This window comes from Dunckerocampus dactyliophorus, chromosome 3 (assembly GCF_027744805.1).
Source record: "Dunckerocampus dactyliophorus isolate RoL2022-P2 chromosome 3, RoL_Ddac_1.1, whole genome shotgun sequence".
Taxonomy (NCBI): Eukaryota; Metazoa; Chordata; class Actinopteri; order Syngnathiformes; family Syngnathidae; genus Dunckerocampus; species Dunckerocampus dactyliophorus.
This window is the reverse complement of record NC_072821.1, coordinates 27942439-27968305: the sequence shown is the minus strand read 5'-3', so window position 1 is coordinate 27968305 and position 25867 is coordinate 27942439. Positions and strand designations below refer to the sequence as shown.

General features: G+C 43.0%; 1 protein-coding gene across 2 annotated transcripts in view; it reads right to left on the bottom strand.

Moving 5' to 3' along the window:
• lto1 (LTO1 maturation factor of ABCE1) overlaps positions 1–17870 on the bottom strand; it is a 27705-nt gene extending 9835 nt beyond the window's left edge. Inside the window, exons 1-5 of one of the 2 annotated variants that reach the window (XM_054770993.1) lie at positions 17560–17870; positions 11605–11710; positions 8218–8266; positions 4119–4189; positions 1991–2108 (exon numbers count right to left, since the gene is read on the bottom strand). In XM_054770993.1, coding sequence (XP_054626968.1) covers positions 1991–2108; positions 4119–4189; positions 8218–8266; positions 11605–11710; positions 17560–17566 — 351 coding nt within the window. In that variant the 5' untranslated portion in view covers positions 17567–17870. The remainder of the gene's footprint in view (positions 1–1990; positions 2109–4118; positions 4190–8217; positions 8267–11604; positions 11711–17559) is intronic. The other variant, XM_054770992.1, reaches the window with a different exon arrangement.
• Between the last annotated feature and the right edge of the window lie 7997 nt (positions 17871–25867).

Sequence of the window (25867 nt, the reverse complement as noted above, 5' to 3'; positions counted from 1 at the left end):
TAAATTCAGAGATAATCTGTTCCTGTCAAACCATGACATTAATATGACCATTTCATCCTTGACCTTTTTAATGAGTTCTTGTGTGCTTTCACCACAACAGAAAGCGGTGGTATCATTGGCGAATAAGACCAATTTTAAGTCGTTTGTTACTTTACAAATATCGTTAATGTACAAGTTAAACAGTTTTGGTCCCAGTATGGACCCCTGGGGTACTCCACACGTGGTGTTTAAACTCCCAGATGTGTATTCTCCTAGCTTTTCAAATTGTTTCCTCTTTGCTAGGTAGCTTTTAACCCAATTTAAGACTAAACCTCTAATTCCGTACCTTTCTAATTTTGAAATTAAGATATTGTGGTTAATTGTATCGAAGGCTTTTGTCAGATCCATGAATACTGCTGCTGCGCATCTTCTGTTGTCTATGGCAGTAGTGATTTCCTCCATGATTTCCATCAGTGCCATAGAAGTTGAAATGTTGGCTCTGTAACCATATTGACTGCTAGCCAATAATTCATTCTTATTAATAAATTTATCCAACCTATTATTAAATAGCTTCTCCACAATTTTAGAGAATTGTTGTAACAAGGAAACTGGCCGATAATTTGTAAATTGTCGTGCTGGAGTTTCTCATTAAGAATTCTTTAAGAAGAATTGCATTTTGGGAAGTTTGTGGTTCTGTGCTTTCGCACAAGGCGGCAGTGTCTCTCTATTCTCGCTCTTTGGTCTGCACCGCCCATTGTCTTCTACGTCCTGTTTAGGTGTAGACCACAGGTGTCAAACACAAGGCCCGTGGGCCAGATGTGGCCCGCCACATCATTTTATGCGGCCCGCGAAACCCTTGGAATAATGCATGTCCATAATGCACTTCACCTTTGCCCTTCTAAATGTATTTGATCCGTCATTTTGACAGAAAAATTGCATTGCATGCGGTTCTTCTAAACGTCAGTATTATCTAATCATGCAGCAAGATATGCCACACATTTTTCAAAAACAAATACTTGAATGTCTGCTTGTCACCATGACATTCCCACTTCACTTCTCATTTCGAAGCAAGTTATCCATCAATTTGTTAGTAAAAATATAATAATCTAATGCATGGGCAACTGTGTAATAATATTATGAGGTTATATTCATATTTAGATTCATAAAAACTGACAGTTACAAGTGGCCCTCTGAGGGTAGCCGTAACTGCAATGTGGCCCTCAATGAAAATGAGTTTGACACCCCTGCTGTAGACCATTGTCAATCTATCAATCTCCTTTGTGCCCTCTGTTGTTGTGGTTATGGCTACCATAATAGCTAACCCTGTGAGCTGCTTGCTAACCACCAATACTGTAACAACAATAGAAGAAACAGAAGAAGCTAACCGTGTGAGGAAAATCCGACGAAAGGAGCAATATGTTTAACAAGGTTACAAAAACGCTACAGCGGAATGGCTCCAGGACGAAGAGGCACAGCCAGAGGAGTGAAATAGGTATGAGTCACTTCTTGTGTCCAACCTAGGAGGTTGATCATTAATATTCAAACAAAATTTGAACTTTGAGAGTGTTTAAACAAGAGAGGAATGTGAGAAAATGTTAATGTCTGAGAAAAAGTGTATAAATTGTATTGTGAGGGGTTTTATAGCCTTAAAACGTCAGCAATCAAGCGTTGCGATAACTTGCAATGAGTCTCTTACAGCGCTGCGGAGGAATTTTGGCCCGCTCATCTTTGCAGAATTGTTTTAATTTAGCCACATTGGAAGGGTTTTCGAGCATGAACTTTATTTTGTTTTTCTTCAGGTAGTTAGAGGTGGATTTCCTTGTGTGTTTTAAATCATTGTCCTGCTGCAGAACCCAACTTTGTTTCAACTTGAGGTCACAAACAGATGTCCAGACATTCTCCGTCAGTATTTTTTTCGTAGACAGAGGATGGTGATACAACTGACAATAAAAGACTACCTGAAGGATGATTGCACAGCTCTAACTGCCATTATTGTGATGCCCTTAGGTACCTGCTTGAATTTGCTTCGAAGCCTGTCCACGTCATCCTGGAGCGTTGCAGATTGTGGGTCATCATAGCTGCAATTCTGGATCAAACCCAGAAGAGACTCAAGGGCCTTTATGCGTTTTCTGACACACAGACAGAAAACGTGTGTGAAATATGAGGTGGAACACTGTCAACAGCAAACTCACAGCCCCACTGCCTCCTTTACACTGTAGGCGTTTGGATGGTACCAAATACCTGTAAACACTGTACCACTTACATAACAATAGCCAGGCAGCAGTTAGTTGCTTTTGGTTACCATGTCACAGTAAAATAACAAAACTAAATTATATATACAAAAAGCATTTTGAAAAAGTAATTCATTGAAAACAACAATTAAACTGAATTAAACTTTTGATCAGCTGATAAACAGCCTATTTTAGTTTAATTGTTGTTTTCAATAAATTACTTTTTCAAAATGCTTTTTGTCTCACTCCCCCTTCATGTTTTTTCATATTGTAGCTCTACTTAAAACCTCATTAAGATCCAAATGTGCAAAATGCAAATTCTAGCAATTTTTCAACTGGTCTTAAGATTTTGATCAGGAGTGTAAATGATATATATATTTAACCTTATTTAAATATTTAACCTTATATAAATATTTAAAGACAAATCTTTGTGCTATTATTTGTTATTTGTATCAACATGCAAAAATATACATAATCCAAGTACATTTACACTAAATAGAAGGGCAGAAAACAATACAGTACAATAACGTGTTGGACAAATGATGAATAATACTGAATAATCTTTTACAGGCAGGTAAGGTATTGTAGATCTAGATGGCATGTGGAATGAATGAAGTCTTGTTGCATTCACTGTGGGAACGGAACTGGAGGAGTCTGTTGGATAAGCACCGCTGTCCTATTGTGCTGTGGAGTGGATGGGCAGGGTTGTCCTCTCTGGAGAGCAGTTTGTGGGCAGCAGAGGTACAGCAAACCACAAGGTTGGCAGTTTGATCCTCGCTCCCTCCACTCAGTCACTGTTGTTGTGCCCCTGGGTAAGACACTTCACCTACCTTACCTCCAGTGCAGCCCACACTAGTGTGAATGAATGTTTGGGGGTGGTCACTGAGGCCGTAGGTGTGACTTGGCAGCCACGTTTCCATCAGTCAGCCTCAGGGCAACTGTGGCTACGATGTAGTTTACAACTACCAGTGTGTGTGAAAAATCCGAAATCCGCTCAAGAGACTGTGTGTGACTTTATACTCCGTGTGGAGTCTGCTTCCAAACTGCAGCGGGCAATGTATCGAAAACACGCGTCTAACATGGTACTAAACTAGAGCGGAAGAAGTTTGCCATTGTTTACTTGAGTTCCAACATGGTGACACTTGCGCGTCTACTTCTTAAAGATGAGGAATTGTGTTGTATTTATTTGCTGCTGTGACTCGTCCTTTGAATAGGAGTGCTGTAATCGCAGCTTGTCATTCCTCCCACCCAGGGACTGTGGCAGGAGAATGTGTGTAGAAAAGGCATGCTGAACACGGCAAAAGAAAATAAAAAACAAACCATTTAACTAAAAACACAACTTGTTTCAGTGTTTCTTTATGCTTAAACTACTGTGCGTCAGGGTAGGCTGCCTCATATACTGTAACTGCCGGTATTTCTGTACTTCAGCCTCGAGGATCGCCTGCTCGTCTGCCATTTTGGAGTGTCTCCCGTCCGTGTAGTTATAAAAAATTTGGAGGTGCGCGGTATTTTGATGACATGGAAAGGGCCGCTCGAGAGGGCGTGGGTGCGAAAATGACATCATTTGTCAGCACAGAGCTGCACGGACCTCGTGGATGCGGAAAGCATAAAACAGGCTTAACGGGGCCAGTCCCCTCAGTGGAGGTGGGAGTGGGGGTTGTCGGGAGCAGCGCTGGTAGGCAGGAAGGTGTCTGTGGTGGGTTGTGGATTGTTTGTTTGGGGTAGTGTGACGACTGGAGCGGTGTTGGAAGGGCCAGCAGAGTATCCAACTAAATACATCGCTGTCATTTGTTTTTTTATGGAAAAGCAACTTTCTATTTCTTGATTAGATGATTGGATAAAAGCCAGTGGGTAAATCTACACTAACACAAGAACGCACACCGATTTGCAATCATTCAAATAACTTACCGTAGTTTGGGGTCTATTCTGTGTTGAAGAAGAGATTTCCATGCAACCGCAAAACCATAATAAAAGGAAATCTGTCAGGATTGAAGGACACAAAAGAGTACATACCAGTAAACAAATAACTATCCCAGTATACAGTCAAACGTGCAATTTATTCTGAGTGTGACCGCTAAATTTCTTTAAAACAGAAATATAATAATAAAATAAACAGTTGTATTTAAACACTTGTTTAAACATTGTGGCAACATGTAATGGACAGTTACAGTTAAATATCTCTTTGTTGCACGTGAAGTCCAACCATCTGTCGTAAGTGAAACAGCGGACACGTGACAGCTCGTTGACGACGTCACTTTTAGCTTTTTCATAAAGTACTGGTATAACTCTGAAAGAGAGGACGTAATGGTATTTCGTAGCGAGGTTCAAGAACTTCAATCATATACAATCATGGAAAAAATGATTATACCACACTTGTTTCTTCAGTTTATTGCTCCATTGTAATGCCTGCTACAACTAAAGGTACATTTGTTTGGACAAATATAATGATGATAACAACTCATAAGTGTTGAATTTAAGAGCTGATATCTAGCAACTTCCATGGTTTTCTTGGCGATATACTGTATTGTTGGAACTGGACATAAATTAACCAGCAACATAATTATCACGCATATATCGTAGTAGCGTTAGAGTGCATTGCCCATTAGGAATGTCTGTTTTAGGAATGCAGCCGGTACCCAGCAACAGAGAAGGTGGCGAGTCATGGTGCCACGGTGTCTGCTGACTCCAAGGATGCAGTCGCATAGTAACCGATGTCCTTCGAGGCTGTGCTGAAATGTGCTTCATACCACACATGTATTACTGATAACTGCCACAGAGATGCACACACATAGAAAAAGACAAGTACAGTTGTGCAGCTGCGTTGCTCACCCCATCCCCTAGAGTTGCACAACCTTGTAGATAGGGAATACCCAAATAAAAAGCGGGAGCTCAGAGAACGTATTCAGAGCGGTGTGGGAAGGTAACACTGGTACGTTCCTCCGTTCTCCTCGTGAGTAAAAAGATACGCTTGTTGTCTTGTCTCTTCTGTAATTTTGCTGTGTTTTACAAGTGTCACAGGAGGTTGAACCTGACATATACAAAATCGCTTAAGTTCTTACATGAATAGCTATAGCATTAGCTATAGCCAAAAAATCTAAGTCTTATGAGCCATTTTTGTTCTCATTGTTAAATTTGTCCAAACAAAGGTACCTTTAGTTGTATCAGGCATTAAAAGGAACAAGAAACTGAAGAAACAAGGGCGGTCTAATCATTTTTTCCATTACTGTACTTAAAGCCAGCGCTTTCAACGACTGAATATGGACGTAATCTCGTGGTTATAAAAACTCCAACTTTGGCCCGGTCAGAGTTGCTTGCTAGAGGTTGTTTATATGCTGAAGTTTGCGGTGATTGCACTAAGCTGGTTTTCTTTCTTGTAGATGTAACATTCACTGCCGGATGATGCCGCTTTAAATGCGCTAATATTACACGTGTTTCCTGCAGCATACCTGATTTTTGTGGAACAATGTCGACCCAAAAAACTTTGGATTTATCCACTTTCTTTTGTCCTTCCGTAATTTTAACAGGGTAGCCAGGAGACCGTAGTGAGATTGAAGGGTCTTCCAGCTCAGGCTTCTGTCTTGCATTTGCCATGATGCTATTTGTCACACCTGTGAGCTACTAGCGTTCCTCCCCCTCAGTCAGTAGTGTGCGACACTCAGAGGCGTCCGTGCGGAAACTCACCCAGGACTTTTGTTCCGCGTGAATAGTAATACATTTTATGACAAAAATAGCATAAAATATAACCGAAACGGTACGCAAGTGGCAAAACCGAACATGCAGAACACAAACGGTTCAATACATCCATTTGAACCGTTACACCCCTACTGTACAGTAATCCTTCGTTTTGTGGCGGTTAATTAGTTCCAGACCTGACAGTGATAAGTGAATTTCCGTGAGGTAGGATTCCTTATTTATAAATGGAGTACTTTTGTAGGTTGAGCATAGAAAACCTGTTTAAGACCCTCTAAATGCATTTTTTAAACATTTTTTAACCTGGGGGCTGCTGGAGATGGGGTCCAGGTGAGACCGGGCCGCATGAAGTATTGGAAGTAGGGCTGGGAATCTCAGGGTACCTCACGGTATGGTATTATACGCAATGCATGGCTCACGATAATGATAAATCCTTCATACGATGACAAAAAAATTAATAATAGTTTGTATTTTGCTGCATTCAGCTGGAATAGGCTCCAGTTTACCCATGACCCTAATGAGGACAAATGGTATAGAAAATAGGTGGGATTTTTGCAGCATTTTCAAACCAGAATACAAGCAGCAATGCTGCAAAAAAAAAGACTTTTAGTGCAACAAGTGTAAAGGATTTTAGTTTAGATGTCTGACAAACAGTAAACCTATTTTAAAGTCATTCAGAAAACAACATCTCATGTCGCTCAAGTAAATCAACTCTATAAAGTAGAAGCATAACAAAAATATTTAGGGTAGTATACCAGGGGTCACCAATGTTTTTCTTTGTGAGAGCTACTTTTACAAAATGAAAATGGCCAAGAGCTAGTCATTTTTGTAACATTTATTTTCAGAGCTTATTTTAAACCCAAACAAAGCGAATATGCTTGTTTTACCAGAACATTAACAAAATGCTGGTGTCCACAACTCACATTTTGTATTTCAGAATGCATTTCTTTCTACTGTTCTTTCATTATTAACTGAAAACCTGAATGAAAAGCAGGCTTGCGGGCACCTCATGTGGTCGTGGGGGGCTACCTGGTGCCCGCGGGCACCACGTTGGTGACCCCTGAGTATAGCAGTAGTGACGTATTCACCGGAATGAGTAAGAGACATAGAATGACTGGAAACAGAACAGCACAACAACGTCAAACGGAAACTAAACACACACATCTCTTGATTAAACAACACAACATTTAGCATCTGAATAGAAAAATGAACATTTCTCTTACTACTGTGTAGGCTCTCAGTCGTACAGAAGTTGTCCAAGGCTTCTTGAGACATCATCTGTACTTCTGTGAAGAATGTGTCGGACATTTCGCTCCTCATCCGAAGAGCTTCGTCAGCAAACTAATAAGTGCTGGTAGCCTAGGCCTTAAATATAGTAAGAGTGGGCGGAATTGGTGTGCCAACACCCTCCTCCTATTAGTTCCTTACACTAAGCCTGGGCGGAGTTGTGGTCTAATCCTCTCCTGCCATTGTAGTAGTGTAGCTCCCTGTAGTTGGGTATGAACGACTCTGATACTGGCTCGTTAGCATCTATTGTTCTGGCTTCACCTCATTTGCAAGACTAAGAGCTGTGCGTTTTGGTCTCAGTAACCTGCTGAACACAGGGTCCAAATTAAACCTCATTCGGAATGCTGGTAGCTGGTACTAGACACAGTTTTCTCCGGGAGCTTAGTGAGAAACGAGGTGGTTGTGGATGTCTGTCGTATTTTCGTCAGACATTTCTTCCATACTGCGAAGTCTTTATCCAGTTTTGTCTTGTCCACGCAATAAAAGTCTAAGTGAGTCCACACTTTTGATTTTAACGATGCCGGCGCGTCTTTCCATTCTTTGCCAGTGTATTATGCTCCATTTAAAATAAATAAATAAATAAATAAATATTCTGCTTTCATTTCGTCTTCTTCTGTGGTTTCCACCCAATTTTCTCTCACTGTCGCTGGTCCTTGATGACATGTTAAATTGTTCACTCGACTCACTGAGATGGAACAGTGATACAAGTTTGTAGCGGCTATATTGTAATAATAATGAAAAAAGTGTGTTTAGAGTTACTAATTATAGTAGTATATGTGTGTTTACGTCTAGAGATCAGGAAGACCTGGGTTCGATTCCCCATTGGGCATTCCTGTGTGGAGTTTGCATGTTCTCCCCGTGCGTGCGTGGGTTTTTTCCGGGTACTCCGGTTTCCTCCCACATCCAAAAACATGCATGTTAGGTTAATTGGCGACTGTAAATTGTCCATAGGTATGAATGAGAGTGTGAATGGTTGTTTGTGTATATGTGCCCTGCGATTGGCCGGCCACCAGTCCAGGGTCTACCCCACCTGTCGCCCAAAGTCAGGTTGGGATTGGCTCCAGCATGCCCCCTCGACCCTAAAGAGGAGAACCGGGATAGAAAATGGATGGATGTGTGTTTACTTAACTGTTACATGTTGTGCTGCCATTTTTTCTGTGTGTGTTAGCGCCGCGATTGTAGGTTGTGTTCTGCTTAGTAGGAATGTGACAATATCTCAATATGGCAATATATGGCAATATTTTATCTCCCGATCGATTATCGATATGCGCCCGCCAAGTATTGATAGCATTAATTTACATACGTTCGCTATAAATTGCCTCACTCATTATTAGATCCTTTTGCACACACAACAGGAGAGAACATGGCGGACATGAGCGAAAAACAGAAGTTGAAAGTTGCACCGGCAGCCTGCAAGTCAAAACTGTGGATGCATTTTGGGTTTTACAGTACTGATGATGGAACAAACACATACACTATAGCAGAAGATTGACCTGAAAAATCCAGTTGTCGTGATCGATAATGCCTGCAAAATGACTGTAGCAATGGACCTAACCGGCTATCAGCATGTATGTTGCGTGTTTTTGCACACGCGCTGAATCTTGCATCACAACATGCTCTAAAGGTAGCTGCACTCGCAAGGCTTCTCGCAAAGATCAGAAGGATCTCAAACTACTTCCACAGGAGCACAATAGGTGAAAAAGTACTGAAGAACCACAAACACTCCTGGCCTGCCCGCACAAAAGCTCATCATGGACATGCCTGTGCGTTGGAATCGTGCCGATGAGATGGTCGTCAGCTTTCTAAAGCAGCAGCCAGCCGTCTGCTCTTTCAACAACTGAGGTAAGAACGTTTTGCAATGTAACAAATTCTCGAATGCAATTTCGTGTGTAGTACATTAGATCACTTTTTTTAATACATGTCAAATAAATCAGTAATACAATCAGTAAACGGATAAAATAGCCTTGATAGCTTCTGACATACGTATATTATTAAGGTAATGTGCACTTGAGTTATCGTACACATCATCAAACATTAGTTGACAATAGCAACATTTTAATTATAACAACTGTATAACTATGTACATTCATTTCATGTATTTATTATTTTATTCACTCTCTTCATACTTCCAATACTTTCAATCTACCACCTAAAAATCATAATTGCAAGAAAAAACTAAAATATAGCAGTTTTAGTTTCTTATGTTTTTTTCTGCTCTGTTTTAACGGTGAGAAAGAATGTGACTGAGTCTGGCATCTCAAATGCCAAAGTGATGGTGTAAGCCCTAAAGCCAATGCTTGTGGCAACCAACATAATGTGCGAGGAAAAGAGCCCCACCATTTCTATCATCTTTTGACCCAAGATTCAAATTTCTACTCTCTGTCACCTCAAGAAGTGCAAGACACTTATGCAAAACTACTGTCAAAGGCTGTAGCTCTGAAGGAGGATGCACAGGGAGAGGCTGAGAAGTTGCCTCACACTAGTGACAACAACCAAGAGTCCAAAGAGAAAGTCTGCTCTTGTGGACCTGCTGGGACAGACTTTTAAGAACACTCTACTCAGTCAGAATCAACCACAGCAACTGCTCAAAGGGAGGTAAAGCAATATCAAGATGTCCCTTCTCTTCCACTCACTGAGGATCCACTGCTGTGGTGGAAAAATCAAGCGCATGTGTACCCTCTTAAGCTGGCACAAATGCATTTGTTCTATTTCTGACCAGTGTATCAGCTGAAAGGGTTTTTTCAACTGCTGGGGACATCATCAGTCTCCAGAGAAGTGTGCTCACCCCTGAACATGCTGAACAGTTGCTCTTTCTCAAGAAAAACATGCACGTTCCTGTGTAATGTATTTGTCCAGTCAGTTTTGCAGAAAAGGTTTATTGTAACATTAGTGTTCAAGTTCTTTAAAAAAAAAAAAAAAAAAGGTGCACTTTTTGAAGCATTTAATTTCCAAATGTTAACATTGGTACCGTAAAGCACCGTGTATAAACCGCACCCGTGTATTAACCACACCCCCATTTTCAGGCTCACGGCGGGGAAAAAAAAATTTTTGTTCATAAATGCTTGCTAACTCTTTCATCTCAAATCAACATGCATAAAGGTACTAAGCAATTTCAAAAAGAAGAAGAAAGAAGAAATCTGAACTTCGGCATCTAGATCTTTAATATTATGGCTAAGCACAGATTAATAATAATAATAATAACAAATCAAAATAAAGAAATTTGCAATTTTCAATACAATTTGTATTGTATTTTACATCATCTGCAATGTTTTAATAGAAGCTTAGGTTAGCTTCAGTGTATATAGAGATCGTTTCATTGTGTGAAAATACAGACAGCCGTCAGATAAGTTAGTTGCATACTCAAGCATTTTCAGCAACTGTACAGCTAAAGTCAAAGCAACTGTCTGACCCACAGACGGCTATTCTAAAATGGACTTCTCGTCAATTTCTGCGTCTGGTCACAGACCTGTCATCGTGTATAAACCGCACCCCGATTTTTTGCTTCTTACCAGTGGAAAAAAAGTGCGGTTTACACACGGTGCTTTACGGTATATCATTTAAGCTTGTTTATCAAATTTAGTTGGTTGTTCGCTCAAAATGTGCAGGTAGATGCCTTGCAGTAAATTTGGACTTTACAGCAGTGTTACACAGGAATGGTGTCGCCGTTTATAAAATAAGCTATAGGTTTGTTACTGAAATTACACACTGCACTACAATAGTGTCTCTGGTAGAAAGACACTCATTTGTTTACAGGAATGTTGCTATAAAAGTGTCTTTTAAGAAGACAAATTGTTTACGGAAATACTGCACTAAAATATTCTTGCTGTTCAGACGAGACGTGTTAAAAGTGATGGTGCCAAATAAACATTGTTGATTTTTTTATTTGAAAATTTTCCTTTTTAAAAGTTTGCCCTTTAATCGCAGTACCGTAGATTATCGTAGATTGAATTCCTGACCACTAATAATCGCTGTATCGCCATGTCGTGGGATAATCTTTATCGTGAACCTTGCATTGCTTATCGTATTGCATCGTACAGTGAGATTCAAGAATTTTTATTGGCATATGCACAGTAAAACAGGTAGTTTTATTGGAACCCAGAGGGTCCCACCCCTACTGCCGAGTGACCCCCCTGTTCATTTTTCTATGTGATAAGTTTGAGACCCCTGCTCTAGACCATGACTTAAATCTATAATAAGAACTGCTTATGTCTTTTGCCCTGTTATTCATCGGCAACCAGTCCAAGGTGTAGTCTGTTTTTCTGACTGGCTCCAGCTACCAGCTAACAGGCTAAGTGGAAGAAAATGTTCTTATCTTTGGAATAAAGGACACTTGAAAAAATTATTTGCTTGTACACAGTCTATCAAGCTTTGCATCGGGTCATTAGGTATGGAATAATAGAAATGTAGCATGTCTCACCTCTGTGAACAGTTGAGCACCGTGAGAAGCTCCATGTTTACGGCCACTTTGCAGGCCTTGGTAGGTCCCTCTCTTAAAGCCTTCATGGTACCCGTCTCCACGGAATCTGAGAGCACAACATGAAATTGAGATTACCAAAGGTGAGCAAAAATTAACGGAATGAAGAAACACATGGGCGCACAACTGCAATTGAAACTAAGGACAATTATCCAGAAAAACAAGGAAAATAAACAAAATTCAGGTCTTTCACAAGTATTTTTACCAGAACTCCCACCCCTGACGTAAAAAAAATTGGCAAATGCCTGCAACTGCGTCATTTTACTGCCGTGCTTTTATTTTGAACGCCTTACTTTACCGGCTACAGAATAGGCGTCAAATTCAGGCCGAATTTCATCCGGCCCATGGAATTGTGTGAAAAATAGCATCATTTGCAATTATTTTAGCTTCTTCCCATAATGCATGCAGTGCAGTTGATTGGCCGGGCCACCAGAGGGAGCAAATGAGCTTGGGAGGGAATAAGTTAAAATAGTTTTTTTTTTTAATATTTTAAACTTGTTTTGGTACTTGTCTTGATTTTAGCCTTCTGTCTAAGACGACACCGTGAGTCAGACTGTTGTATTGATTCCGCCGCGGGCGGCCTCCTTTTCGGTTGCGGGGCATCTCTGGGCCTGCTGGTGTGTCACCCCCGGTGCCCGTCTGCCCTTGTCGAGTGTGATCTATCGCCAGTCTCCAGGGTTGGCCGTCCTCCTGTTTCTGGTTGAGACTCCCTCTCTGCGGCCCCTTGCTGGTCTTCCCGGGGGAAGGGCTCTCTGGGCTGGCTCTTGGGGGGCTGGTCTTTGTGCTGCCCACCTCGTGGGCCCGGTGGTTTCCTGGTGGTGGAGGTTGGCCTGGCTATGTGGGGCGGAGCTTGCTGGGTGGTGAGAGGCAGTCCCTTTCCTTTCATGCATTCTCAGTGACAATTACACATTCACACATTTGCGCACCTTTAATACATGAAGACTTGCACACATACAGAGATACGTACAGTATATATGCACACTCAGAGTTAACCAGGGTGTTATTATGTTGTTGGTTTTATTACAGTGACGGTGATGTCGGCAATATGATTATAGTTTTTACAATTGTGTGCCTTACAGTTACTGTCATTCTGATCACTATCATAGTTAATAATTTCATTACCACTATTACTACTAATATGGGTGACTGTTTCAATGCAGTATTGAGGTTGTTGATATTATTTTGTCCTTTCCGTCATGGTCTTTATAGCCGTCAGTCATTTTCTGATGTAATATTGTTTGTTTCTGTTGTTTGTTGCAGTTGTCCTTGTCTTTCTCTTTTTTGTCCCCCTCTTATCTCGCACTCCCCCCTCTGTTTTCTTGTCTCTGCTCCTGCCGCTCCAAATTTGCTTAAAACCAAAACTTCAAAGTCAAATAAATTCTGTAACACGTAACAGGGGAAGTGTATCTCAAACTTTTCCCTGGCAGAGCAAATCTGTTGAGCACGTAAGGGCATTTAGATCAACAATACTATCTGCCATAACGTCTAGACAAAAAAAAAACTATTACACACTATCTGTACAAAATAATACCATGAAGAGTCATAAGAGTGATCATTTTAACTACAGCAAAGCATGCTGGGAAACGCTAATCCACCCATTCCACTGCTGCAAACTCTTGTTGGCTACACATCTATTGGATGGTTGTGTTTTTGTGTCGATCTAAAATACTGCAGCTTTTGTTGTGTTCAAATCCCGGCACTGTGAACTGAGAGGTATGTAGGTTGCTGTCTATCTATTTGTCAGTACTAATATGACATTTTCTGTATTTCGATCTTAGATTATTGGGGCATATCCTGTCATGTTTGCAACATCAAACGAGTATCTTGAGTACTTTCTTGGAGTCCATCAGAGGGGTGCTGGAGAGCACCCCAGCTGGTGAGTCTATAGTTCTACTGGGAGACTTCAACACCCATGCAGGCAATGACCGTGTAACTTAGAGGAGCATGACTGGGAGAACGGCCTCCCCGATCTGAACCCGTGCGGTGTGATTTTATTGGACTTCTGTGCGAACCACAGTTTGTCCATAACGAACACCATGTTTGAACATAAGGATGTCCACAAATGCACTTGGCAGCAGGACACTCTAGGCCGCAGGTCTATGATCGACTTTGTATATTCACACGTGCGTCGACATGTTCTGGACACGCGGGTGAAGAAAGGGACTGAGCTGTCGACTGATCACCATCTGGTGATGAGTTGGATTAGATGGCCGGACAAACCTGGGAGACCCAAACGTGTAGTGAGGGTGTGCTGGGAACGTCTGGCAGAGTCGCCCGTTCGTCGAGTCTTCAACTCTCACCTCTGGCAGAGCTTCGCTGCCTCCCGGGGGAGGACGGGGATATACAGTATAGTCTGAATGGGCTATATTTCGTGCCTCCATTGCTGAGTCAGCTGATGGAAACTGTGGCCGCAAGGTGGTCGGTGACAGTTGTGGCGGCAAGCCCCGAACTCGATGGTGGACACCAGATGTCAGGGCTGCCGTCAAGCTGAAGAAGTTGTCCTGTCGAGCATGGATGGATTGTGGGACTCCTGAAGCAGCTAACAGGTACTGGCAGGCCAAGCACCACGCGGCTGCGGCGGTGGTCGAGGCAAAAACTTGGGTGTGGGAAGAGTTCACAGAGGCCATGGAGCACAACTTTTGGTCGGCCTTGAAGAGGTTCTGGCAAACCGTCCTACGCCTCAGAAAGGGGAAGCAGTGCCCGGTCCACACTGTTTACAGGGGGGAAGGAAGGCTGCTGACCTCGACTGAGGATATCGTCGGACGGTGGAAGGAATACTTTGAGGCCCCTCTCCCTCCCACTGACATACCTTCCACAAAGGAAGCAGAGTCTGAGAACACGAACGTGGACAGTTCCATTACCGTAGCAGAGGTATCTGGGGTAGTCAAAATGCTCCCCAGTGGCAAAGCTCCGGGGATGGACGAGTTTCGCCCTGAATTCCTCAAGGCTCTGGATGTTAAAGGGACTGTCTTGACTGACATGTCTCTTTAATGTTGCGTGGAAGTCGGGAACAGTACCTCTGAATTGGCAGGCCGGGGTGGTGGTCCCCTTTTCAAGAAGGGTGACCAGAGGGTGTGTTCAAACTACAGGGGGATCACACTACTCAGCCTCCCTGGGAGAGTCTATTTTCCAGTGTGCTGGAGAGAAGGGTACGACCGTTAGTCAAACCTCAGCTACAGGAGGTGGATTGTCGTTTTTGTCCCGGTCGCAGAACACTGGACAAGCTCTACACCCTTGCAAGGGTACAGGAGGGTACTTGGGAGTTTGCCCAACCGGTCTACATGTGCTTTGTGGACTTGGAAAAGGCATTCGACCGTGTCCCTCGCGGTGTCTTCCAGGAGTACGGAATTGGTGGCGCGCTATTACGTGCTATTCGGTCCTTGTACAACTGGAGCAGGAGTCTGGTTTGCCTGAGGACTATGTTAAATTTACCAGCTCAATGGGGAGCAAAAGTCTTGTGCTGAAAGATACATCTATCTCATCAGTTGGCAACCCAATGCGACCAGACATTGTGGCTATTTTCATTAAACTATTATCCATGAAACATTTACCACTAGTGGTAAGTGGGGTAAGAGGGTGTCTTACCTGATAACCTGTAGCTTATCCTCCATACATTCAGGCTCAAAAGATAAGGTTCTGATTCCTCATTTGTCCAAAAGTAGTCGTCAGTGGTGGCGTCTCTCACAAAGTCTTGTATGTTTAGTAATAGCAAACAGACACGCTGTTTCTATGCTGCTGTTGACGGAAATAGCGTTCCTATCGGCTACATGAAATCAATGCACCTCGGAAAGAAGTTCCGGTAATGTTTAAAATGATCAAAATAAGGCAAAATACTGTAAGTATTACATGTTATCATGAATGTACCTGTTAAGGCATGATCACAGCATGTATATGAAATAATAACACTTTGTTAGAGGTTTTTCAGAGGGCTTTATAGTCGAAATAGGTACTGTATATCTCATGATGTGCATTGTTAGCTCCCTCATGCTAACTCGTTTTGTCTCTTTAGAAAGCACAAAAAAGGGAACGGAATATGTGTTCATGTTTCACATAAGAATTGTGGATGATGGGACCAAAATTCCCAAAAAAGTGGAGTTTTCCTTTAATGTTCTTTTTGTTCAGCAGTGGTTTTTATCTTGGAAGTCTGCCATGCAGGCCGTTTTTGCCCCGTGTCTTCCTTACGGTGGAGTCATGAACACTGACCTTAATTGAGGCAAGTGAGGCCTGCACTTCTTTGGATGTTGTTGTGGGGTCTTTTGTGACCTCTTCGATGAGTCGTCACTGTGCTCTTGGGGTAATTTTGGTTGGCCAGCTACTCCTGGGAAGGTTCACCACAGCTCCATGTTTTCGCCATTTGTAGGTAATGGCTCTCATGGTGGTTCGCTGGAGTCGCAAAGCTTTAGAAATGGCTTTATAACTTTTGCATACCAATAGAGCTCACTTAATCTGTTATGTTTTAACAGGAGGGGCAATCACTTTTTCACACGAGCCATGTAGGTTTGGATTTAATAATAACTTTCATTTCAAAACTGCATTTTGTGTTCACTTGTGTTGTCACTGACTAATATTTACATTTCTTTGATGATCTGAAACATTTCAATGTGACAAACATGCAAAAAAAAAAGAAATCAAGAAGGGGGCACACACTTTTTCACACTGCTGTTTCTAGCATATCTATCCATTCACACAATATATTACTTAAAATTGTTTTCACCTAACATCTAATTTTTAAGGTGTGTAGGTTTTTATTTTGTCATCGCACGGCGCCACAAAACCTTGTTTCATCCAGAGGCCACTTACAGAACTGAAGGAAAGTAGATCGGAACGTAGACACGCTATAAAGCCCTCTGAAAAACCTCTAGTAGATCGGAAATGATAAACGGAACGCATCTTCCCTTGTTCACTGTCAGCCCAAGCAATCATGGTTCGACCACTAGTTGTAGGTGTAGCACTATACAGCTTCTTATTACAAATAATAAGAAATACCTGTTGACTATTATTAAATTTTATTATTTAATAAGCCCTTTTTTAACAGAGCCCCCAAGGGGACATGGAGAAAAAAAATTGATGGGTACAAAAAAGACGAATTTTTGCGAGAACTGGCAAAACTGTTTACGTCCAGAGCATTGTTCCGCTACTTCTGTATTCAGAGCGGATGTTTGCCTTTAAACTTCAAATGAAGAGCAGCACATTTACTGAGTTTCTGATAGGACAGTTTACTTACAGGACAAGCAGTGCACACAAGTGAAAGAATCCAATGTATGGCTAATCAGTGTGTTTCCTTTTGAGTACCGGTACTCAAAGAGATGTATTTCCACAACACTTGCTAGGATTTGATGTTAGCATTTTATTTTCAAAAAACGAGCCGAATAACCATCACGGAATTGAAAACATATTCCTATAGTTACAGTATAACTTTATACCTTTTGTGCAGTAAGGTGGTAATGCTGAACATGGAAATTAAATTCTGCATTTTCACAATGTGTTGGCGGCTCTGTGGTTTATGTTACCTTGTTTTTTGTGAAAAAAAGAAAAAAATCGATTTAGTTTTCCTTCGTTTCCAAAGTTGAGTTGTTCGTTTCAATATAGTGTTATTTAAAAATATTTATTTTTACTGTAGTTCTGGGTTTTTGTTAGTTTTCAATTGTTTGCTGTGACATGTTGACACCGATGTTGCCGAGCGGAACCAAATAACCAAAGAAGATATTTTATCTAATTTTATGAAAGTTAAAATACGGGAAACCATTAAAACGCGAGGGTGTCGGGAAAGAACTACAAAATGCGGTAGTTTCACCGATTAAAAACGGAAGAGTTGACAGGTATGGTAGAACACCCTTATAAAATAGTAGGTTTCAACACAACTACAGATTCATTGAAAACAGCAAACCCAGTACTTACTTTTCATCCGCCATCAGAATACAGTCAAACATATCGTCATTGCCAGTGTCACGGGCCATCATAATGTGAGACTTCTCAATTTTTCTTCTTGTGGCATCCAAATCTGCCTACAGAACAAAATCAGCAGCGGAAATTCTACGGCAACTCCGCAGGGGCACTTGTAGAGTCCAATGTCATCTTTTGCAGTAAGCATTTTTATGTATTTAATAAGATCCTACGTTTCAAACCATGTTTGAAAGATGCATTTCTTGTAGGTAATCTTTAGTATTTCCGTTTTACTTAAAAATAACACATTTGGGGGCTCATGGCGTCATCACACCGCGACGCATCCCAACATTCCTTGCGCGCTTTTGAAGTGTTTTTTTCAAGAACTTTATTTTCAAAGGGCGATACGACATAGTAATTATAATATAAAAAGAAACATAGGAGCAACCTAATTACAGAAATAAAAGGCAAATGATGAGAAAAGAGAACAAAAACAAATGACGAGGTACACAATCAAAAGGAAAGTTTAAGCCATTTCACAATACTGAGTTAAAAACTGAGTACTGTATATAATTTGTGCATTTTTAGTCTTTATCAGTGTGAGAGATTTCAGATACAATTTAAAGTCATTTTTAAAAGCAATTAGCAATTTGGTGTGCGTTTTAAATGTTTTAATTTATGAAGATAATATTTTGCTAGGCAATACTGTGTTACACAAGATTCCTTCGTTTTTGTTTGAGAGAAGCACACCACCAAATACAGCAGATTTTTTTTGTAAGTGATTTTACAACTTTTACACATGACAAGAAAACATGGTCCATAGTTTGTCTTTCACCACAACAATTGTCCTCCATGTTAAATTGCCGTCTCAAAAACTTTTGATGGATAAATGTTATTTATGGTCTTAAATTGAATTTCTATCTTTCTATTTCTTTCTTTCTACTGTATGTGGTAAAGGAAGAGAAAAATACATTGTATGGATTTTTGAGATTACGAATTTATCAAATTTTGAAAATGTATAATTATTGTTTTGTTTCCCTGGATGGAGATGTACTGTTAAGGGGTATTCTGCGAAGTGAGTTTAGTGGATTTTCGAGGTGTGTTGAGTGTAAATCTGGGCTTGCCTGTTCTGCAGGGGTGGTTCTCTTTTAAAGCGGCTTTATCACTCTGATAACTTAAGCTAAACTCATAACTGGGTTCCAGACCTGGTTATGTCCAGACTTTCATCTTAAAGGGATAGTTCGGATTTTTTGACATGAAGTTGTATGACATCCTCAGCAGTAGTGTACTACAGCAACAGTGACTTACCTCCCCTAAGTTACCATGGTGATAGAGCTGCTTTAAAATAGAGCTACCTTCGCTGAAAACGCAAGTCCTGCTTTCAATTTAGCACTGCTCGCTAATAATTAGGCCAATGTTGTCACATTCTGTGTTGTTGCTTTGCTGCCGCCTATCTGTTTTTCTGTTGCAGTGCACTGCTCATCCTAATTGCTCATACGAATCACCTGTGAGCAATTACCTGGGCCTTTATCAGCTGCTGCCAGACCACAACCAGTTGCCAGTTATTCCTTTGCCAACCCTGCTTCCTGTACCTTCCTTCCTTCCTTGGCTCCCAACTGGTCCTTATTACTCCTTGCCTTGCATTCGTTGTGATTCCTAGTTACGTGTTTTTTCCTTCTCTGTATGCCGTTTTTGCTACAGCTTCCTTAGTTACCGTGTGTGTCTTTTTCCCTGCTTTGCAGTGTTTTTTGTTAGACTTTTTGGCCTTAGCCCTGAGCTTCTTAGTTGAGTGTTTTTGTTGTATTTTTTGTATATTTATTACCTGCGGTAATAAACATACATTTTTCACCCAGCGCTTGTTCCTTCTGCATTTTGGGTTCCAACACTTGGCTTACAGCCTATCGTGACAGAATAACTGGCCAATATGGAACCCGCAGATCTGGAACACCTGCGCTCCGCCCTGAATCATCAAGGACAGCTGGTGGGGAGCCACGACAAATCTTTACGCAAGATGATGGACGCTATTACCGCGCTAGCATCCAGTGTTGGTTCAATTGACCAACGCCTAGAGCAAGCACTTACTGCCGGACCTCTAGCACCTCCTCCACCCCCACCGCTATTCCTCTGGTGAGTTCCGCAGCAGTAGATACGCTCGCACCTCCCGCTCGCGAACCGAACATTCCGCATCCTCCACGCTTTTCGGGTGAGTCTATGTCATGTAGCCAATTCTTACACCAGTGTTCTTTAGTATCTGACCAACAGCCTTCGACCTACTCGACAGATGCAGCTAAAATAGCCTTTATTATGAGCTTGCTCACCGACCAAGCGGCTTCATGGGCGGTTGCCATAAGCACGGCTAAGCCCGCTGCACGTTTATCGTACCCCTATTTTTTGTCGGAAATACGTAAAGTCTTTGATCATCCGATAAGGGGAAGTGAAGCAGGTGACCGCTTGCTAGACTTAAGGCAAAGAGGACGCTCTGTAGCTGCCTTCTCGGTGGAGTTCCGAGTCTTAGCAGCCGAGAGTGGATATGACGACACCGCTCTATGCGGGATTTTTCGTAAAGCATTGCATCCACGACTAAAGGACGAGCTAGCAGTGCGCGAATGCTCCAAGACACTGGATGACTTAATTGATTTAACAATCCGCCTGGATAATCGCTTGAGGGAGCGAGACCGCGAGTTCCACGAGGAGGACAAGTCAGCCGGATTTCCAGTTTCCACACACGCCAGAACCTACTCTACTCCACGGCGAACTGATGTTCCACCCAGCTATGCTGGCTCCGACGTCAGTGAGGTGCCTATGCAACTAGGAGGACGCCGACTCACCGCCGCGGAAAGGGCTCGCCGGCGCCGCCTTCACCTCTGCCTCTACTGTGGGGAACCAGATCATCACATCGCTAGATGTCCATTACGTCCCCCTCGGCGTCCCACGCCCTGCTCGGACGGTGACCACAAGGAGCCGAGCGCTGACACCCCGTCTCATACAATGGAGAAGAAGGGCAACCCGAGCTCAGACTGTATGTGGACACCCCTATGGATGATTGCTACGCTAAGCAGAGACTCCAAATTAATGGAATTATTTCTGGGGGGGGAACCAAGCGTCCCATTACTGCTCTAGTAGACTCTGGCGCGGACGACTGCTTTATTGACACTGACCTAGCTAAAGAATTAGGCCTAAGATTCGTCAGACTGCCAGCCTCTAAGGAAGTTCGTTCCCTGGATGGGAACCAACTTGCGGTCGTTACGCACCAGACTGAAGCAGTTGCGTTACAATTATCTGGTAACCACCATGAGGAGATCAGATTTTTTATTATTCCCTCACAAGACGCCCCTGTCGTCCTCGGCCTCACTTGGCTTAAACGTCACAACCCCACTATTGACTGGGTCAACAGCCGCATATCTAATTGGAGTCCATCATGTCATAACGTCTGTTTGCGCTCCGCCATGAGCAGTGATTCCATTTGTGCTAAGTCCCGTGAAAAGATTGACCTCGGGAATGTCCCTAGCTGTTACCATGATCTTAGCGAGGTTTTTAGCAAAGATCAGGCTCAGTCCCTGCCCCCGCACCGCCCCTACGATTGCTCGATAGATCTAGTACCCAAAGCTGCGCTCCCGAATTCTCGGCTTTATAATATTTCCAGACCGGAGTTCTCTGCACTCCAAGAATACATTTCTTCATCATTAGCAGCGGGACTTATTAGACCTTCCTCGTCTCCCCTGGGAGCCGGTTTTTTCTTTGTCGAGAAGAAAGATAAATCGCTCCGCCCTTGTATCGACTACCGCGGTCTCAACGAGATTACCATCCGTAACAGCTACCCATTGCCATTCATGGACTCAGTGTTTTCCTCCTTACACAACGCCAAATTTTTTACCAAATTAGATCTAAGGAGCGCATATCATCTGGTTCGTATTAAGGATGGGGATGAGTGGAAAACTGCTTTCAATACTCCCATGGGACACTTTGAATACTTGGTCATGCCATTTGGGTTAACTAACGCACCTGCCGTATTCCAGAATTTAATTAATGATGTGCTTAGCGACCTTATAAATAAGCATTGTTTCGTTTACCTTGACGACATTTTAATTTTTTCTCACAACCTACAGGAACATATTCAGCAAGTCCGCCAGATACTCCAACGCCTTCTGGAGAATAGACTTTACGTCAAGGCGGAGAAATGCGACTTTCACACCAGTTCTGTCTCATTTTTAGGATACATTGTGGAGTGTGGCAAACTTAGGGCCGACCCCGCCAAGATTCAGGCGGTGGTCGAGTGGCCAACTCCTACAGCAAGAAAGCCTTTACAGAGGTTCCTGGGCTTCGCTAATTTTTACAGAAGGTTTATTCGGAACTTTAGTTCCATAGCGGAACCTCTGACGAGGCTAACATCCATTAATCAGAGATTTATTTGGTCCCCTGAGGCTGAAAGAGCCTTTACTAAGCTTAAACAATTGTTCACCTCTGCTCCCGTTCTTTCTCACCCTGACCCGTCTGCTCAATTTTTTGTTGAGGTTGACTCCTCGGATACAGGAGTGGGAGCGGTCCTTTCCCAGAAGTCCCCGGTCGACCAGAAGCTCCACCCATGTGCATTCTTCTCGCGTCGCCTCACCAAAGCAGAGGGGAACTATGATGTGGGGAACAGAGAGCTGCTGGCTATCGTTCTTGCGCTCATTGAGTAGAGACATTGGCTGGAGGGCGCAGCCACACCTTTCATCGTACTCACCGACCATAAGAACTTAGCCTACATAAGAGCCGCCCACAGAATCAACTCTCGCCAAGCCCGCTGGGCACTGTTTCTAACAAGGTTTAATTTCACCATCACCTACAGGCCGGGGTCCCGCAACGTGAAGCCTGACGCACTTTCCAGGGTCTACGGCCCGGCGGAGGTTGACACAACTCCGGACACCATTGTGCCTGTGGCCCGGGTACTTGGAGCTCTCCAGTGGGAGGTGGAGAGGAAGGTCTCGGAAGCCAACACTGGGACCACGCCCCCTGACGGGTGCCCGGAGGACAAATTGTTTGTGCCTGACTCCCTTAGGTCAGAGGTCCTGCAGTGGGGGCACGACTCTAAGGTGGCATGTCATCCAGGGGTTGGCCGCACCAAGTTTATTCTAGGACAGAGATTCTGGTGGCCATCCCTGACTTCCGACGTCAAGGCTTTCGTCGCTGCCTGCTCAGTCTGCGCCCGTAGCAAGTCATCTCATAAACCTCCAGCGGGACTTCTGCAACCACTTCCGGTTCCCTCCCGTCCATGGTCCCACATCGCACTCGATTTCATCACAGGGTTGCCGACTTCTCAAGGACATACGGTGATACTTAATGTTGTTGACAGATTTTCTAAAATGGCACACTTCATTGCTCTCTCCAGGCTTCCTTCTTCCATGGAAACGGCTCGGTTGCTGGTCAAGCACGTCTTTCGCCTTCACGGCATCCCTGCCGACCTTGTATCTGACCGGGGGCCCCAATTCGCGTCCAAGGTCTGGAGATCCTTCTGCAGGACACTGGGGGCCTCCGTGAGCCTGTCTTCTGGTTACCACCCTCAGACCAACGGCCAGACTGAGCGGGCCAATCAGGACCTGGAGGCCGCCTTGAGATGTGTGTGCCATCGCCACCCTTCCGCATGGTCCTCCCACCTCCCCTGGGTCGAGTACGCCCATAATTCACTGATCTGCTCGGCTACTGGCATTTCCCCATTCAAGGCTGCTTTTGGATACCAGCCGCCATTGTTTCCAGCCCAGGAAAGAGAAGCGGCAATACCGTCAGTACATCAATACATCCGCCGGGCCCACCGGATTTGGCGTGAGACGAGGGCTGCACTCTCACGCACTGCAGCCCGCAATCGCAGACTAGCAGACCGACACAGGCCCCCGGCCCCGAACTATCAACCAGGCCAGGAGGTCTGGTTGTCTTCCAAGGACTTACCTTTGGCTAACACCAACAGAAAGATGGCACCCAGATTCGTCGGACCATACACCATCCAGACTGTCATCAGCCCTTCCGCTGTCAAGCTCAAGCTCCCCGCTGCCCTCAAGATCCATCCTGTTTTTCATGTTTCTCGCCTCAAACCAGTATCCACCAGTCCACTGTGCCCTCCTGCTGTGTCTCCGCCCCCTCCGCGGATGATCGATGGCCTACCAGCGTACACGGTGAAGGCCATTCTAGACTCGAGAAAGAGGGGTAGGGGGGTGCAATACCTGGTCGACTGGGAGGGATACGGACCTGAGGAGCGATCGTGGGTCTCCCCCTCCTGTATCCTCGACCCAACTCTCTTAAGCGACTTCCACTCTCTCCATCCAGACAAACCAGGTACGCCGCCAAGGGGCGACTTGTGAGGGGGGGGGGGTACTGTCACATTCTGTGTTGTTGCTTTGCTGCCGCCTATCTGTTTTTCTGTTGCAGTGCACTGCTCATCCTAATTGCTCATACGAATCACCTGTGAGCAATTACCTGGGCCTTTATCAGCTGCTGCCAGACCACAACCAGTTGCCAGTTATTCCTTTGCCAACCCTGCTTCCTGTACCTTCCTTCCTTGGCTCCCAACTGGTCCTTATTACTCCTTGCCTTGCATTCGTTGTGATTCCTAGTTACGTGTTTTTTCCTTCTCTGTATGCAGTTTTTGCTACAGCTTCCTTAGTTACAGTGTGTGTCTTTTTCCCTGCTTTGCAGTGTTTTTTGTTAGACTTTTTGGCCTTAGCCCTGAGCTTCTTAGTTGAGTGTTTTTGTTGTATTTTTTGTATATTTATTACCTGCGGTAATAAACATACATTTTTCACCCAGCGCTTGTTCCTTCTGCATTTTGGGTTCCAACACAGCCTATCGTGACAAATGTTAGCAGACGTTTTACGTCACAGCAGTCCTTGCGTGAGCACTCAGCCTGTTAGTCTTCTTATATTACAGTAATTGCTGGAGGAATAAGTGCTCTGAGGCATCAGTGAACTGGAAGAAAACACTTCTTTATTATAATTATAACAAGGAAAACATTTTCACAGATTAAGAAGGTCGCCACAACACGTCACTACTGCCATCTAGTGGTCACAACGAGATACAGCATTTAAAAACAATATTGACTTTATTGATGAAGATGAAAAATGACAGTTGTTGCTCCAATGTATTTATTTTTTAAATGGATAAGTGTTAATATGGGGCTATACAGCGAAGCAAGTTTAGCGGGTTAACATTTCATATTGCTTTTTATTCCTGGTGCTCGACTAAAAAAGTGAGTATATCTAGCATATTCCCTGCTAGGATGAAAATCGATCTCGCTTATGGACGTATAGGGGAAAGACGTATATCTGATATGGACGTCATGTTTAGATATCTAGTTACCCCTAAATGATCAAATCTATAAAGTAGTAAAATAGAATAATTACCTTGCTCATTTTCTGCCTCTTTTTGTAAACAACTGGCTTTTGATGTTTATCACTGCCACCCCTTGGATGTATTATTCTTGCACCACTGCAATGTATTGTGGGTATACAATCTCTAAAACACATTTTAAAAAAATAACTTGGAGTGAAAACTGTAAAAATAGACTTAATTAAAACAAAAAAGCTATTATGTGATGGATATTTCTTTTTCTTTTTTCTGCAGTCCAAGAGTTATTCTGCAGTCCAAGAGTTATTCGTCTATTTTCTTATGTAATATATATTGCTTGTCTAAAATTGTTCCTTGTTGAATAGTAATGCCAATTGCACTGTTGACTTTGCTATTCATGATTATTGTTCTGTACAATTTTGTACTATTGTATGTTTTGTAGGTGATGTTTTGTACTTCACTGCATGTAACATGTAACTGAAATAAAAATATATATTTTTAAAACGCACTTAAGTGCCAATTGGCGATGATGAGAATGTTGTTATTGATAAACAAGAAAATTGGCCGTATTATGGCCGCGTTTCAATTTACGCGCTTGCATACTTACACATGATTTTAACATAGTATACTATATTGTATACACTACATGTTTCTTCGGGCACGTAGTTTGACAGTGCAGTGCTGTCCCAAATCGATTACTGTCGTTGGACACGTACCGGAAATGGCGATGCTAATAGTGTAGAAGTGCATGACTTGAACCACAGCCAAAATATAATGACGGAAGTAATCGATTTGAGACACGACGCAGTACATTTTATGACAGACACAGAAACAATATCGTGTTTTCCACATTTCCTAATTAACAAATGAGAAACAGGGAAAAGGGCGGTGGGGTGGGAGTGGTGTTGGCTCGCACTCCTATCCTGAGGGTGGCGATAATGTAAGTTGCCGCGCATGAACTGCTCGACTTCGAATGGCGGAAATGTTTGAATTTAGTGGGCGTGAACGA